This window comes from Boleophthalmus pectinirostris, unplaced genomic scaffold (assembly GCF_026225935.1).
Source record: "Boleophthalmus pectinirostris isolate CB_2022bp ecotype Guang Dong unplaced genomic scaffold, ASM2622593v1 HiC_scaffold_4, whole genome shotgun sequence".
Classification (NCBI taxonomy): Eukaryota; Metazoa; Chordata; class Actinopteri; order Gobiiformes; family Gobiidae; genus Boleophthalmus; species Boleophthalmus pectinirostris.
In genome coordinates, this window is record NW_026571353.1 from 17,678,596 (window position 1) to 17,692,803 (window position 14,208).

Consider the following 14,208-nt stretch of genomic DNA (forward strand, 5'->3'; position numbering starts at 1 on the left):
GTACACCATTATTTCTAACTCATTGGTCATGTGACTTACAAGGTATTTTTCACACTCTGTTTTAGTTGCCCTTTTTGATTTTTGCATGACATGACATTTAGATAAATGAGAGGAGGAAGAAGAAGCTGAATGCTCTTGCGCCAAATAAAGGGGATGAGGAGTTTTCTTTTAAATGTGACTCTATGGTAAGCAGCATGAAGCCTTCTGTGACTGGCTCATTGAGGCATGTTAGGGCTTTTAGTGTAAAATAAAGTCAGTCACATCCTGCCTGAGAGCCTTTTAAAACACTGGATTAGACTTCTTTGCTGAAGAACTAAGCCACTGCCTGGAGCTCATCATTGCACAGTAAAGTCAAAATACACAGAGTAGAGGAGGGCTTGAAAAGAAGGCTGTGTAAGGGCAGGAAGGATACAAACTACCAACACCAGGGTTGCCAGATTTTCTGAGAGCAGAAGAGACTAAGCCTTAAAAAAACAAACAAACAAACAAACAAACAAACAAATGACCCCAACCCCACAAAAATAAGTTCAAAAACTAGTTAACTGTTGTGTATAGCAGTTAAATGAGTACTAATATGATGCACATATTTTCAGTAGCATATTTAACATCAGTAACGGCCTAAAACATGAATTAACTGTCAACAGCTTGTATTTCAATCATTATTGGGTCTGGTATCATAACACAGTACTTAAAACATGACCATTGCAATGAACTTTCCAAATAAGGAATCCCATTGTCATTATAAAGAAGCAAACTTGGCAACACTGACCAACACATGGAGTAACAGGTCATTTAAGCTAATTACTGGCCTGTAAAAAGTAGTGATGAAGAAGACTATTGCATAAGGTCCCTGCCCCTCAGTCCTTAAAGACAACCACACAGTCAGCTTCAAGTCCTAAGATAAGGCAAATCCACCATATTTTAATATAGTGCTGTGTGTGCTACTCTTATTAGTTAGTTCTTGATCTCATTAACATAGCTGTCTGAACTCACACCTTTAAACTCCTGTAATGCCAAGGGCCTAAGAGAGTAATGATACTAGGAAGCTTATTAAAATGTCTACTACTAAGGATTATTATACTTTGCATTAGCCCAGATTCCTCCAAAGGCAGTGACAAGCCTCTTCCCCTCCTACATACTTTTTGCACTCCTCCTAGTGGGTGTCTGATTTGTTCTTGTTGCCAGCAGAGCATATTTTTCAGTTGATTATTAAACAAGCATGATCTTTTTTGGAAATGACAGTTAATGGCTTCATCTTTTCTAGGTGCCAATGCCTCTGCACCTGACCAGTTGAGTTTAGCCTTGGCTTGGAACCGGGTGGACATCGCTCGTAGTCAAATCTTCATCTATGGACAGCAGTGGCCTGTAAGAAATACATTTGCAACACTTGAATCCAAATTCATATCAAATATCAATGCATTATTTTAAGCCTTTTATTTGAATTATAAGGTTACAGTGTATTATTTATCTTATCTTACGGTCTTTTTTTAAATTTATTTATTTATTTTTTTATGCATTATCTTGTAATCTTGTAAACTTGTAATGAAAGTAGAAGTGTTACAATATTAACAAATAAAGACAGTCATAATGCATTGGTTTCTGACAAAAGATCCTGTTCCTACAGCCTTTCTCTCTTCTAAATGAATTATTGAAACCTCTGCAGAGACTAGTTCAGTCTGTGTGTTCACTGTACTTTACTTATGATTCCTTTACAGTAATACAGTATTTTTTTATTATATTCATTCAGGTTGGATCTCTGGAGCAGGCGATGCTGGATGCCTTAGTTCTTGACAGAGTGGACTTTGTCAAACTTTTAATTGAAAATGGAGTCAGTATGCATCGTTTCCTAACCCTTTCCAGACTGGAAGAGCTTTACAACACGGTAATATATAATCACAAATTATTCCCTTGTTGTACCATGTAAATGTTTGGTTAGGGGTCCGTCACCTGCTTGTTTCTATGGGGATGCCACTACTCTGCCTGGAATGTTCCACATTAAACAGTTTTATCTTAAATTTATTAAATTACAAGCGGCTCAAAAATACCTAAAAAAAAACAAGTATTCTCACAGCGGGATTGCCTCTCCACAGGTCTGACCTGTAACTTGGTTTGGTCTCCAGAAAGATATATAAAGGTTTAATACCATACTACGAAACATTCCAGACAAAGTTATAACATCTTCATGAAGAAAAGCATTTCAACGACCCACCACCAGAAAAGTTACACAATGCACCTTTAAACTAAACAGGAAATATACTGTATGAAATCCCAATAAAGTATACAATAGTAGTATACAACTGACAATGCAATCTAGTTTGCTCTAGCATGAGGAGATCTCTGTCACATTTCTGTTACTGCCCCCCATTGTGGGATGAATGGGGAATGGCTTCTCACCACCCATGGCCCTAAGGGAGTTTTTGTTGAAGGTGAAAAAATGATGAAAATTTCACACAACCTAAGTGGGTAGCCCTGGAGCGTGAAATATAGAAAATGAAATAAATCGTACTCAAATACATGTACAGATCTTGTGGTGGTGATATATGCTAACGGCTAACCATTTATGTTTTTTTTAATGCTACCAGAGACACGGGCCATCCAACACGCTGTACCACCTCGTCAGGGATGTCAAAAAGGTATGTGCATTAGTGTTGTTGGGCTGGGAATGGTAACTTCAGTGTGTGGTATAGTGACATAACCCAGTAGAGTTTATGTTGCTTTGTTGCTAATGATTTTATTGTGTTGGTGGTAGCACTAGAGGCTGGCTTTTCCTTTTCAGCTGGAGTTGCAGGCTGCAGTGGTTGTGTAAAGCTGTGCACGATCCTCATTTGTAGCTCTCTTCTGCAAATTACCCCCTCTCTCTTTCACATACACACACTTACATTGGGGTTTCATCCTTTGCAGGGACATTTCATTGGTTTAGATTCATTTCTTGGAGACCCACCCCAACCTTAACCATAGTTAAACCTTGCCCTAACCTTAACCCCTAAATCCTAACTGTAACCTTTTTAACCTATAGCTAGTTGATCTAATCGTGAAGGATGTACGTTGTAGGGACCTGATTTTTGTCTCCATAATAGAGGCAGGTCCCCATGAATAGAGTGATACTAACATACAAACATGCACACACACAACTACGCAACTACGTTGTTTTTGTTACACTGTTTTTTCACTGAGTTCAAAAAAGTAATAATAATATTATTTTTTAAGTTATAATAAATTAATACTGACACACTAAAATACTTTGTAGTGCATGGCCTAGCAGCACCATCCTCAGAGCTTTGTGTACTTGCTATAGTAAGTCTATAGCTGATTGTGTTGTGTAGATTGCTAATTAGACATTCTGCCTGGATCTTTAGTGTGTCATCCATGTCCATGCCGTCGTACATTTCCTCTTAGATCTTTGAGTTGTAGTTGGTGTGGTCTAAACTCACAAAGATGTTCACTGTGGGGGGTTGTGAGAGTAACATTCAAGTCTAATCAGATCCTGTTCAGTACAAACGCTGAGTCAGGAAGGACAGACTGGATTGTAACTGCTGCTAAAACAGAAATTGCTTTTCTTTCTGAAAAAGTAAGTTGCAGCTTTGTTGTCCAAAATTGGTTGCAGCTGCCTTTTTTTTTTTTTACCTGGTGCACCAGACTCTGCACTCTACACAGCAGCATATTATAATTGTACAGTCACTAAAGATGGTCTTGTTTATTTCTAAAATAATGAGTCTGCTAAAAGTTTGTTTTAAAATTAAAAGTTTTTCCCCTCAAAGTTGTGCTCATTTATTAGCAAATTTTTACCACCAAAGGGAGTTTAAAAGGACTATGCTGACCATGAAGCCTCGTCTTTGAACTTTGCATTCAGGGCAATTAAAAATGTTTAGGTTTTGTGTTAGTTAGTCACACAAAACCTCAACAGTACCTCATCATGTTTGAGGTATTGTATCTGTGTACAGTTAGTAGAATTGCTCCACCTGGAATGTGTTATGCATAAATAAGCGTGCTTTAAATAATTAAGTAATGTAAAGTCCCTGCTTTCTTTCACATAAAACATAACCTGCTAAAAGTGGATATATTTTGCATGAGGTAAATGAAGGATGTATCGAGCTTACAGTGATAATAACATGATTCCTGCAGGGATACGTTTTATAGTATACAATATAGCCACCACACATGAAAAGACTGGTTTAATGATACTCCCCTCCAGCAGTGGTCACTGGCTGTCGAGTTCTCCATACTGGTGGTCCTCTCTTCCAGGCTACTTACTATATGTTTTAATTTTCAATAAAAAATGTAACTTCTTTTTTTCAGCTCAAACACAAACTTCTGATGGTTTTGAGACTTTTTGCACATTGTTCAGTATTTTGTGCATTTGAAAGCTTTGAACAAATTTGAGTCTGGAAAAGAGTGATCTTGGTCCAAAATTGGTGTGGTCCATCTCTCCTACTATCTTCATTATACTGTATCGTGTTCTCACTGACATTGTGTGTTTTTTTCAAGCGGGAATATCCAGGGTTCAGTTGGATCTACTTCAAGGTGAATGCGATAATCATGTTTTCTTTCATAGCCAAGAACAGTTAGATATGGATTTGTGACGTGTGTATCGCTGTTCTTTCCTCTTTGACTATCCTCATTCTAATCTCTTGGCAAAGACTGCTGTCAATAACTCATTCGTTATTATTGCTTTCTTTTTTTTATAGGGAAACCTGCCTCCAGACTACCGCATCAGCCTCATCGACATTGGATTGGTCATTGAATATCTGATGGGCGGGGCTTATCGTTGTAATTACACTAGGAAGAGGTTCCGGACTCTATATCACAACCTGTTTGGCCCCAAGAGAGTAAGTGGAAGGATAATAATGAGCAGATAATCTCTAGCTGACATTTTGGGGATTATTACACTGTATAGCCTCATGTATATCCTCAATACAAATTGTATGTTTGCATACCTTTTCATCTCACTGTAAATGCATGCCTGCTTCAGAATTGTCAGCTGAAAATACCTTGATAAAGCCAACTCATGGAAGCAACAGATCATATGCAGAGACCTGAAGAATCTGGGAGTGAAAGTCAGCTCAAATGTCTATATGAATATGCCATTTCAACTGTGTGCTAGTATGCTTTCTTTCACACAGACACATGTTAACTAAGAACAAAGCCTTGAAATAGATGCAGAAATCCAAATCCCCACAGGAGGCCTGGGCTATTTTTACCAGCTCAGATGATGGCTCATGAATGCATAATTCATACATGGCCTGCTTTAATATAGATACACAGTACAGTACCAGTTGCACAAATGTTCTTTTCCTTAATACTTACGCACATACAAACATGCATCAATAAGGTACACACACAAAATGTGTTGGAGGTTTTAGTTAAAAACACAGCTCTTAAATGTATATTCCCATGTGATTTTCAACATCCCAGTATTCATTTTACATTACTCTATAAATTGTCTGTATTCTTTTGTCTTTTCAGCCCAAAGCCCTAAAGCTGCTAGGAATGGAGGTAAGTAATTTTTCTATGTCGTGCTAACACTGAGTAACTATAAGTGCTTTGAGAGCCTTGACGGCAGAACTAAACAGTGCACTTAAAATGTAGAAATAAAAACACCTGTGGTTAAGAATCATCCTTCAGTTATTAATTCCTTAAAATTACATATGTATTAACATTTCTTGTGTTTTCAAACTCTTGCTATTGTCATTTATATATTCAGCACCATCATTCCCTCTGTGGCCCTAACTGGTATTTGCTACAGATTTATTTCAGATGGAAAACATGTATCTTCATGAATGTCTAATGACTTCAGACAGTGATGCTAGGCTACATGCCAGAGTAGCTCAGTTCTAGTTGAGTGAATAGGTAATGACTGACCTAAAGAGACTACATAATAGATGCTTTGTGTACTCTCCTTGAAGCATCCACATCATAAAGCTTTTATCACTGTGTGGCTCCGCAGTCCACTGAGGTATTTATGTCAAACATGCAACGATATCAGTTCCTTTGTGAGCAAGTCTGTACTGCCTTTTTTCTTGGTGCCATATACTGTATGAATTGTTGTGTTACTGTTGCTAAATATACACAATGACAATGTTTTTTTAAATAACAAATTTACTATTTATGTCAACATTCATGATCAGATGTTCACAGTGAAATTTTATTTACTGTGTTAATGAAACATAAATACATAATCAAGTATTATTGGTATATATAGGCTATTTATTGTGATGATTACAGCTAATATAGATCAAAATTAGTTATTGTTAAATTGTTTATATTTGTCCTCTTTCATTTTCTAATTTCAGCTATGCAAATATATGTTGTAAATTGCACTAGAAAGGATTCAGGGGCTGTTATATCCTACTGCCTTCAATACTCAGGGATGAGCTTGGTTAGTATTGGGATGGCAGTGGCTCCAGTGTACTCCAGTCCAGCTCAGTGCTTTGCTGAGTCCATGGGCAAGACACTTACCTACCTTGCTTAGGATGAGTATGGTGTGTAATTGATTGGTGGTGATCAGAGGGGCAAGTGGTGCAGATTGTCACCTTTACTTCTGTTAGTTTACCTCAGGGCAGCTGAACCTACAATTGTAGCTAACGTATGGGGTGTGATGGGATGGGGCTTGCTTTGGTATTACACTTTACATTAGAACTATGCAGTGTTTGATGCTTTGTAGGTAATTTTCTATGACAATGACAAAACATTTTGAAATCTTTGAAATATAGCCTACCAGCATGTAGTATGGAGTGAATAACTTTGAGCATCTGGAAAAGAAATGTATAAGACCGGTGCACTGTTATTATGATTTTATCCCATCCCCCCATCACCCCCTGTATACAGTAGGTGTATAGATTTTCAATCATATACACTTTGTGCCTATCAGGATGACATGCCCATTCGGAGAGGCCGCCAGAAAACAACACGAAAGCGCGAGGAAGAAGTGGACATTGATTTGGATGATCCTGAAATCAACCACTTCCCTTTCCCTTTTCATGAGCTCATGGTGTGGGCAGTGCTCATGAAGAGACAGAAGATGGCGCTGTTCTTCTGGCAGCATGGTGAAGAGGCAATGGCCAAGGCTTTAGTGGCGTGTAAGCTGTGCAAAGCCATGGCACACGAGGCATCTGAGAATGACATGGTGGATGACATCTCCCAAGAACTGAACCACAACTCCAGGTGGGACATCTGTCTGATTTTGTTCAGTGAAATTTAATGCTTCACCCTGTAACTTTTAATCCTAAACTCACAAGTCAAAATAAAAGCATTCATTTTCATTATGAATATTTGACTCAAAGTTGACTCCACCTACTTGTCGCCAAGGAAATTTTCATGGAGTATTGTAGGTGAAGTGCTGCTGGCAATGTGCAATTTTAATGGAGCATCATATGGTGCATAATTTTCTCCTCAAACTTACCACAGAAGTGCTTTTATAATGTCAAACGTTCCCCAGTAATATCTTGGGCTGTCACAATATTTTGAATCACAAGTTTCTTTGCTTAAATGCATAGTTTTATTGCAGGAGCAAAAACCACAGGTAACTACAATGACCATGATCCTTTGCAGTCAATATAAAGAACTTTCTTTAATTAAACTGTCACACTATGACAGTAATGAAATCACCAAAGGCTTATCAAAGTATTTTAAATAGGAAAAGTAGCATTTCTACAATTTCTGTCAGTCAGTTCACAATAAATATTGTACTGTGAGGTGAATACTGTGGCTATGTTGTATCCTGGGAAGTACATTCAGCTACATCTGTAAAAATAATGCTGTCACCTAGAGATGAGAGGGCTGGTGACTGAAATGTTAATAAGGAGTTTATTATTCACATACAACCAACACTGTATAAATAGCTTGTGACTTGGAAACACATTTTCAACAGAGTAGCTTTAGCACATGTATCAGTGGGTTATTTGCGGTATTTATTTATTTATTGTCAGTAAATAAATACCAGGTAAGTCAGTTGAGAGCACCTTCTCATTTGCAGACCTGGTAATTTAAATCAGTGGAAGTAGTTAATTGTACTTTTCAGAGTTTTTAATAGTTTATTTTATTTTTTATGTGCAGAGATTAGATTACAGTAGTATCATGATTTTGAGTGTGTGTATATACTTTCTTAATCTCCTTAAGAACCTCACCAGATGGTCAGTAATGCCTTAACAAGTGTAGTATGGTTAATTATCATAATGTTGATATAGCAGGGTAGCCATGAGGTCTTAAAAGGTCTTAAATTTCATGTTCCTAAATTAAGGCTTTAAAAAGTCTTAAATTATGTTGTCCAAGTCTTATTTTTTTTCACAAAGCCTTCAATTTCATTAGCCTATTTTTTTGTATACTCAACCGGGCTGCAGTGCAGTGTTAAATGGAGGGAGGGAAAAAAAAATAACAACGTGAGATCACATCACGTGAATGAACATCTAATTTGTACAGTATGCACAAACAATACTTCAGTTTCTGGCACTGGTGGCAATGAGTAAATAATCAGTACAGTGGAGGAAGACGTTGGATGGATCATGGGGAAGTGTACGTTTACTCCACAGTGGCTCTCATATTTTAGATAGTACCGGTAGTTGGTTGGTCATTATTACAATTGGATCTAGTGTTTTTTGCCTGCATAATGGGTGCGATGTTGGTCTTCATTTTCATTAAAGTGGTCTTTAAAAGGTCTTTAAAATGTCTTTAAAAGTCTTAAATTTGGGATAGTCAAACCTGGGGATACCCTATATAGTACGTATTTATAATGACACATTGTGGTGTTGTGTGTGTCCCTGCATATGTTCTGTATTGCCTTTGACAGAGAGTTCGGCCAGCTGGCAGTGGAGCTTCTTGACCAGTCCTATAAACAGGACGAGCAGATGGCCATGAAGCTGCTGACTTACGAGCTGAAGAACTGGAGCAATGCCACCTGTCTGCAGCTGGCGGTGGCTGCCAAACACCGGGACTTCATCGCTCACACCTGCAGTCAGATGTTGCTGACGGACATGTGGATGGGACGCCTCCGTATGCGCAAGAACTCAGGCCTGAAGGTAAAGGGCGCTCATCAGGTGTTTTTAGTGGCTCTGAGCTGTTAAGTAAACACTTAAAGCACATTTTTCAACAGAGTAGTTTGTAGCACTTATGGCTTCTGAAATTAATGGTTTCTAAAAGACTTTGTGCCTTAAGATGTCCTTGGATAGTAGAGTGTAAAATGAAATAAGAAACATCTAACCTTTCTCTAAGGACAGAAAGCACTCCTGGACATTTGCTGAGTAAATACTAGGATAGATTGGTGGTACCTGGACATTTATACACAGAGATGGTAGAGTGGGAGAGACTGTGGTTAACCTTTAGTCAGTAGACATTGTTACACTCAATACACAGGGGGAGTCTGGCTGTATGATCGATGTGCTGCTCTTAAGAAGCATTATCTCAGATATATCTCTGTGCATTTCTACTGCTGAAATGTCAAACTTCAATGTTATGATCAAAACTAAGAGAGAGTATTCTTTGTGCCAGCTCTTAGTCTGAATGGTTAGTTGCAAAGTAAAATCTTAGTGTTTTATAGTGTCTTGTATATTGCTTATTGTATTTATTAAAGATGAGAGTATTGAAGAAAATGTATAAACAAACACATTGACAAGAGTTACCTGGAGGATGTCTTAAAGCCCTCTCTTTCACACACACACACACCCACACACACGCACACACACACACACACACGCGCGCACACACACACACACCAACCTCTGAGGATGGATGGGCTTTAGGGAAGGTATGGCCTCGGCAGGTTGAGAATGAGAGGGCATATGTTGCAAAGTCAACTGGAGTTCTCTGGAGCAGAAACCAAAAATGTAACAAACAAGATTCTGTTCCCCCCGGGATGATGATATACACCAAATAACATTGCCAGAATAATATGTTTTCACTAAAGTTACTACAACTGCCAACTAGCACCGCCACAGTCCATCCCACAGGAACAGTTACTCTACACTACGCATTTTGTTTAAGTTGACTTTGTTTTTTTAATCTTAGTAAATGTCACTTAACTTGCCTTTGGACAGTTTGTTATTCTATACATCATGATATTGGCTGTATTTCTTGTGTGAGTATTAATTCTTAATACTTCATAAAGTCACATCTTTTTCATGGGTCATTTAATCATAATTGAATATAAAGTAAAAATGGTGTCCTCTATAACCTAGTTGTCAGAAAGAGAGAACAGCTGCTTGTTGTGATAAGGTGACACAGCTCTCCTTCCTTGTGTTTTTTGTGGTTCATTGAGGAAACGTTTGGGTCTGTTTAACTATTATGTATTTGAAGTGTTTACTACACACTTGTCCCCTTTATCTACTGCAGCTGTGTGCCACTCTCATCCTTTGTGGCAGCTCTCTACACTTACTCCCCATTCACACTAATGCTTTTGTAATGGACTTTTCCTGAAATTATCTTTCTGAGTTGGCACAAGGACCACAATTAGAGTTAATCTGTCTGCACAAGCCAAACAGTAATGACCATCATTATAAAATTATTATGTCAGTTTAGCAGGTGACCAATTAGGAATTATATTATGACAAATATCTGATAAAAGAGGTGCAGAAGTTGACACCTTTCTATTGGCCCACATATTACAGATTTCAGTCACCTCCAGTCTGACCTGTCCAACTCTCCTGTTCCTTTTTTTGGCCACTTTTGATACCTAGATACCATTGTATGAAAAGAACTATAAATGTAGTGTTGAAGATATGTTGATAGGGTATATTACTGATTAAGTCACTGGGTTAATATTACTCTTTGGTGTATTGAATAATTATGATTTGTTATAATTTCTCAGTACTTTATGTGTTGGCACTACCAACACTTTCTACTGTATTTAAACAAGGTGATACTGGGGTTGCTTCTGCCACCATCCATCCTGAGCCTGGAGTTCAAGAACAAGGATGAGATGTCGTACATGCCTCAGGAACAGGAAGCTTATCTGCAGGAGAAGGAAGAGGAGGAGCCTGAGAAGCCTGTAAAGGAGAAGGAGGAGGAGGACATGGAGTTCACAGTAAGATCTTACTGTGAGACGCAGTACAACTCCGTGGTGAGAGAACCCACCCTCCTTTCGCAGAAGTCACTTTAAACACATTTGCTGATTTGACTAACACTTTGTGGGCCAAATGTTTTATGTTGTTTGTGTCCACAGTGAGACAATAGAACACACACATTGACATAGTTAATACACAGAGACACCCATACACATTCACTTCGGCCATCTGGACAGCTCCAGACATTAGGCCTTTCCTGTTCTCTGTCATCATAGCAGAAACATTGGTGTGGAGTTGTAGCGTCTCGTAGTCTGTCGCCGCCTGTGGGTTTCCCCTTGTTCGTCTCTCTTTCCTCTTTGGCTTTTGTTCCTTTTATTCTGTACCCAATTCCTGCCTGTTCCTCCTCTATTTCTTTTGGTTTCAAACTACCCCTCAGACTTCCCTCGAAGTCTCTTTTCCCCCTCTCTCCCCCTTCTCTCTGAACTCTCTACTGAGGTACAGTACTGAATGCCCAGCCGATTGCTGCCCTATACACTCTCCCATCAGTGATGGCTTGCTGCAGCGTACCACTCAGCATGAAGGCCATGAGCATGGGACGCTTAGGCTTGTGCATTATATAACCATGTCCGCCTGCTGCAGAGCTTAAATCATGCAGAGTCAGAGCACCCTCCTCCAGCTCACCCTGTGAGTTGGTACTAGTCCATCTGCATACAAGTACAGCAGGATTAGGACACGTTCCATTTCAGTCCAATCAATTTTGGAGAAGACACCTGGATCCAGAAAGTGTCCTATAACTGGGTGACAGTTTAAATGCAATTTCTACAAACAAACAAGATCCAAGGTTGTCCCTTTTATTGATTGAATTGAGATTGAATGCCCTTCAGCACCAGTGTACATACTTTTCATCCGCATTGAGTACAGCCAACAAGCCAGTGGAAATACTCACAAAATGGGCCATTTTACACATGTAGTCCTTAAGGTACACTGTTGGTTGCAGCCTGAGGACACATTTGAAATGAGCCTATCATTTACTGGCTTGCAGCTGTAAAAATGCACCCGCAGATATAAGACTCACCAAAACCATATAAGACACACAGTCTGCTACACCACAGAGGGAGGCTGACCTGCCTTTATGCTCATGATTTGGATAAAAGTACTATAATTACTGCAGTTTGTCCACTGGATAATGCATGTGAAGTGCATTGTTTGCACAGTCCTGTCCATGTTTCTTAATCCCAGTCAAATATTTGTTATAGGCTGTACAATTTACTAATACAACAAAGCCCAAACTCAGATGTCTCCGTAGTGACTTTACGATTACACAACTTAAAAATGAATGGCATGTTATGCATTATTGTATATACTACAGCCACATTTCTTATATTTTAGGAAAGACAATAGAATAGAAAGGATCTCCCTCTAAAGTATGGTGGCTTTGACATAAAACCATGATCATACAATGGGCTTTTCCAAACCCTCTCTCATGGATAAACACGTGTCCCAGATAGAACCCAAATATCTGTGTCTCTCTCTCTCCCTCCCCTCCTTCTGTCAGTCTGTCTATTCTGCCTCTTAACTGTTGTCTGAGACACAATCCATGAGTGTCTGCGTCCACGTCATCAGTGTTACAATCTTCACCTCACACACACATTTTGACATTTTGGAATGATGCCTGTGCTTGCTTCTTATTATGGCTATAGAACCACGCTGTACCCTGCAATTTTATAATCACCACTTTTCACTTCTCCTGTTCCCTGCTGTCCCTCTCTGCATTTATTCCTCTGTAAATCACCCACTGCTGCACTGTGGATGTGGCCTATTCACGTCTCTCCACATCTTATCATTGGCTACTACTTTGTTCCTGTGGGGTGCCCTCTCTGCCCCAGGCCATGTTGGGTAAAGTGTCCACAGAAACGGCCAGGAAGAAGGACGTAGAGGAGGTGCAGAGCCGTCATCGCCTCATCCCTATGGGACGAAAAATCTACGAGTTTTACAACGCTCCCATAGTCAAGTTCTGGTTTCATACGGTCAGTGCCATCTGAATCATAAACTCCTGTATTCTGTTTACAAGCACAGATTGAATTACATCTGAAAATGATCACTTGAAATGTTCTATATGGACCCCCTGGAGTCTGAAATAAATTTGGATTGATTATAACAAAGGTAATATGTATTCAACTAATCTGGTATCTTTGTGAACCCAGTCATTAATATACAGTGAAAACAGGAATTACATAAGCGATAGTTATAGCTGGATTATTAGCATTTACCATTAGTACATACTACTTTGCTCAGTAGCATATCTCATCTTACTGTCACAAAGAGTTATCTCCTATTTCCTGGAACATTGTTGAATCATGTGATTGAATTTGTGTATCTGATCAGGGAAAATGCACAAAAAACAACCTTTTAAAAAGAAAATGTATCATGTGCCAGGTTTTAGCAGCAATAAAGTTGTTACAGTCCCTGGGCAGGTTGATGAGAGTATCACCTGAAGCCCTGTGCAAATCCTCTCCTGTCCTGTCTGGAGTTTTTACATTGAGGAGATCACATGGCCCTGTACATCTGTTGGTACAACACTATATCCATATCTTATGTGTGTGCACTCTAAACCTGTGTAATATTTTATATAAAATGATCTTTTGTTCCCCTGCCTTGTATTGGGCAGCCTCATTTTGCTTGCTTAGAGAAACATCATGTTTGATCACCAGCAGGGATTTTTCAGTTTGTTTATACTGAGAAAATATTTTCTCTGCGTTTGTTTCACCACTTTCCTGGCTATTTACTCCTCCCGTCCTGCTCCTTTTTCTTTGAGCCCTGGAGGTTAAAGAGAAATATTCAGCTGTGAATTTCATTATGGAGCTCCCTGAATACACTGGGGATTTTCTCAGGGTCAAAACGTGTGATTTACCTCATTAGCAGATTAGCATTTATTTGCTGCACGCTGATATAGATCAGTGGCAGTGTTGATGTAGTATTAGATATGTGTGTGGCACCATGCTCCTTTTGTACTGTGCATATAATTTCTTATCATATCTTCTCATAAGACTCATTTGAAATATACTAAACCTTTATGGTTATGCATAATCATAAATAAATAAAAAAATAATAGACAACACAAACATTCACAGCATGTAAAATGCCACAGGTTTACTCACCCTAGTATCATGCTTGATACACCTGGACATTAATCTGATGCATAGATCATTCAGCCTTA

At 38.9% G+C, this 14,208-nt stretch overlaps 1 protein-coding gene across 1 annotated transcript in view; it reads left to right on the plus strand.

Annotated features, from left to right (window-relative positions):
- The window catches only part of trpm3 (transient receptor potential cation channel, subfamily M, member 3), an 88,290-nt gene that overhangs the window by 60,558 nt on the left and 13,524 nt on the right, over window positions 1-14,208 (plus strand). The window contains exons 10-19 of the mRNA XM_055161508.1: window positions 1,265-1,365; window positions 1,748-1,882; window positions 2,583-2,633; window positions 4,486-4,521; window positions 4,686-4,826; window positions 5,464-5,493; window positions 6,869-7,161; window positions 8,783-9,011; window positions 10,844-11,047; window positions 12,878-13,018. Coding sequence (XP_055017483.1) covers window positions 1,265-1,365; window positions 1,748-1,882; window positions 2,583-2,633; window positions 4,486-4,521; window positions 4,686-4,826; window positions 5,464-5,493; window positions 6,869-7,161; window positions 8,783-9,011; window positions 10,844-11,047; window positions 12,878-13,018 — 1,361 coding nt within the window. The remainder of the gene's footprint in view (window positions 1-1,264; window positions 1,366-1,747; window positions 1,883-2,582; window positions 2,634-4,485; window positions 4,522-4,685; window positions 4,827-5,463; window positions 5,494-6,868; window positions 7,162-8,782; window positions 9,012-10,843; window positions 11,048-12,877; window positions 13,019-14,208) is intronic.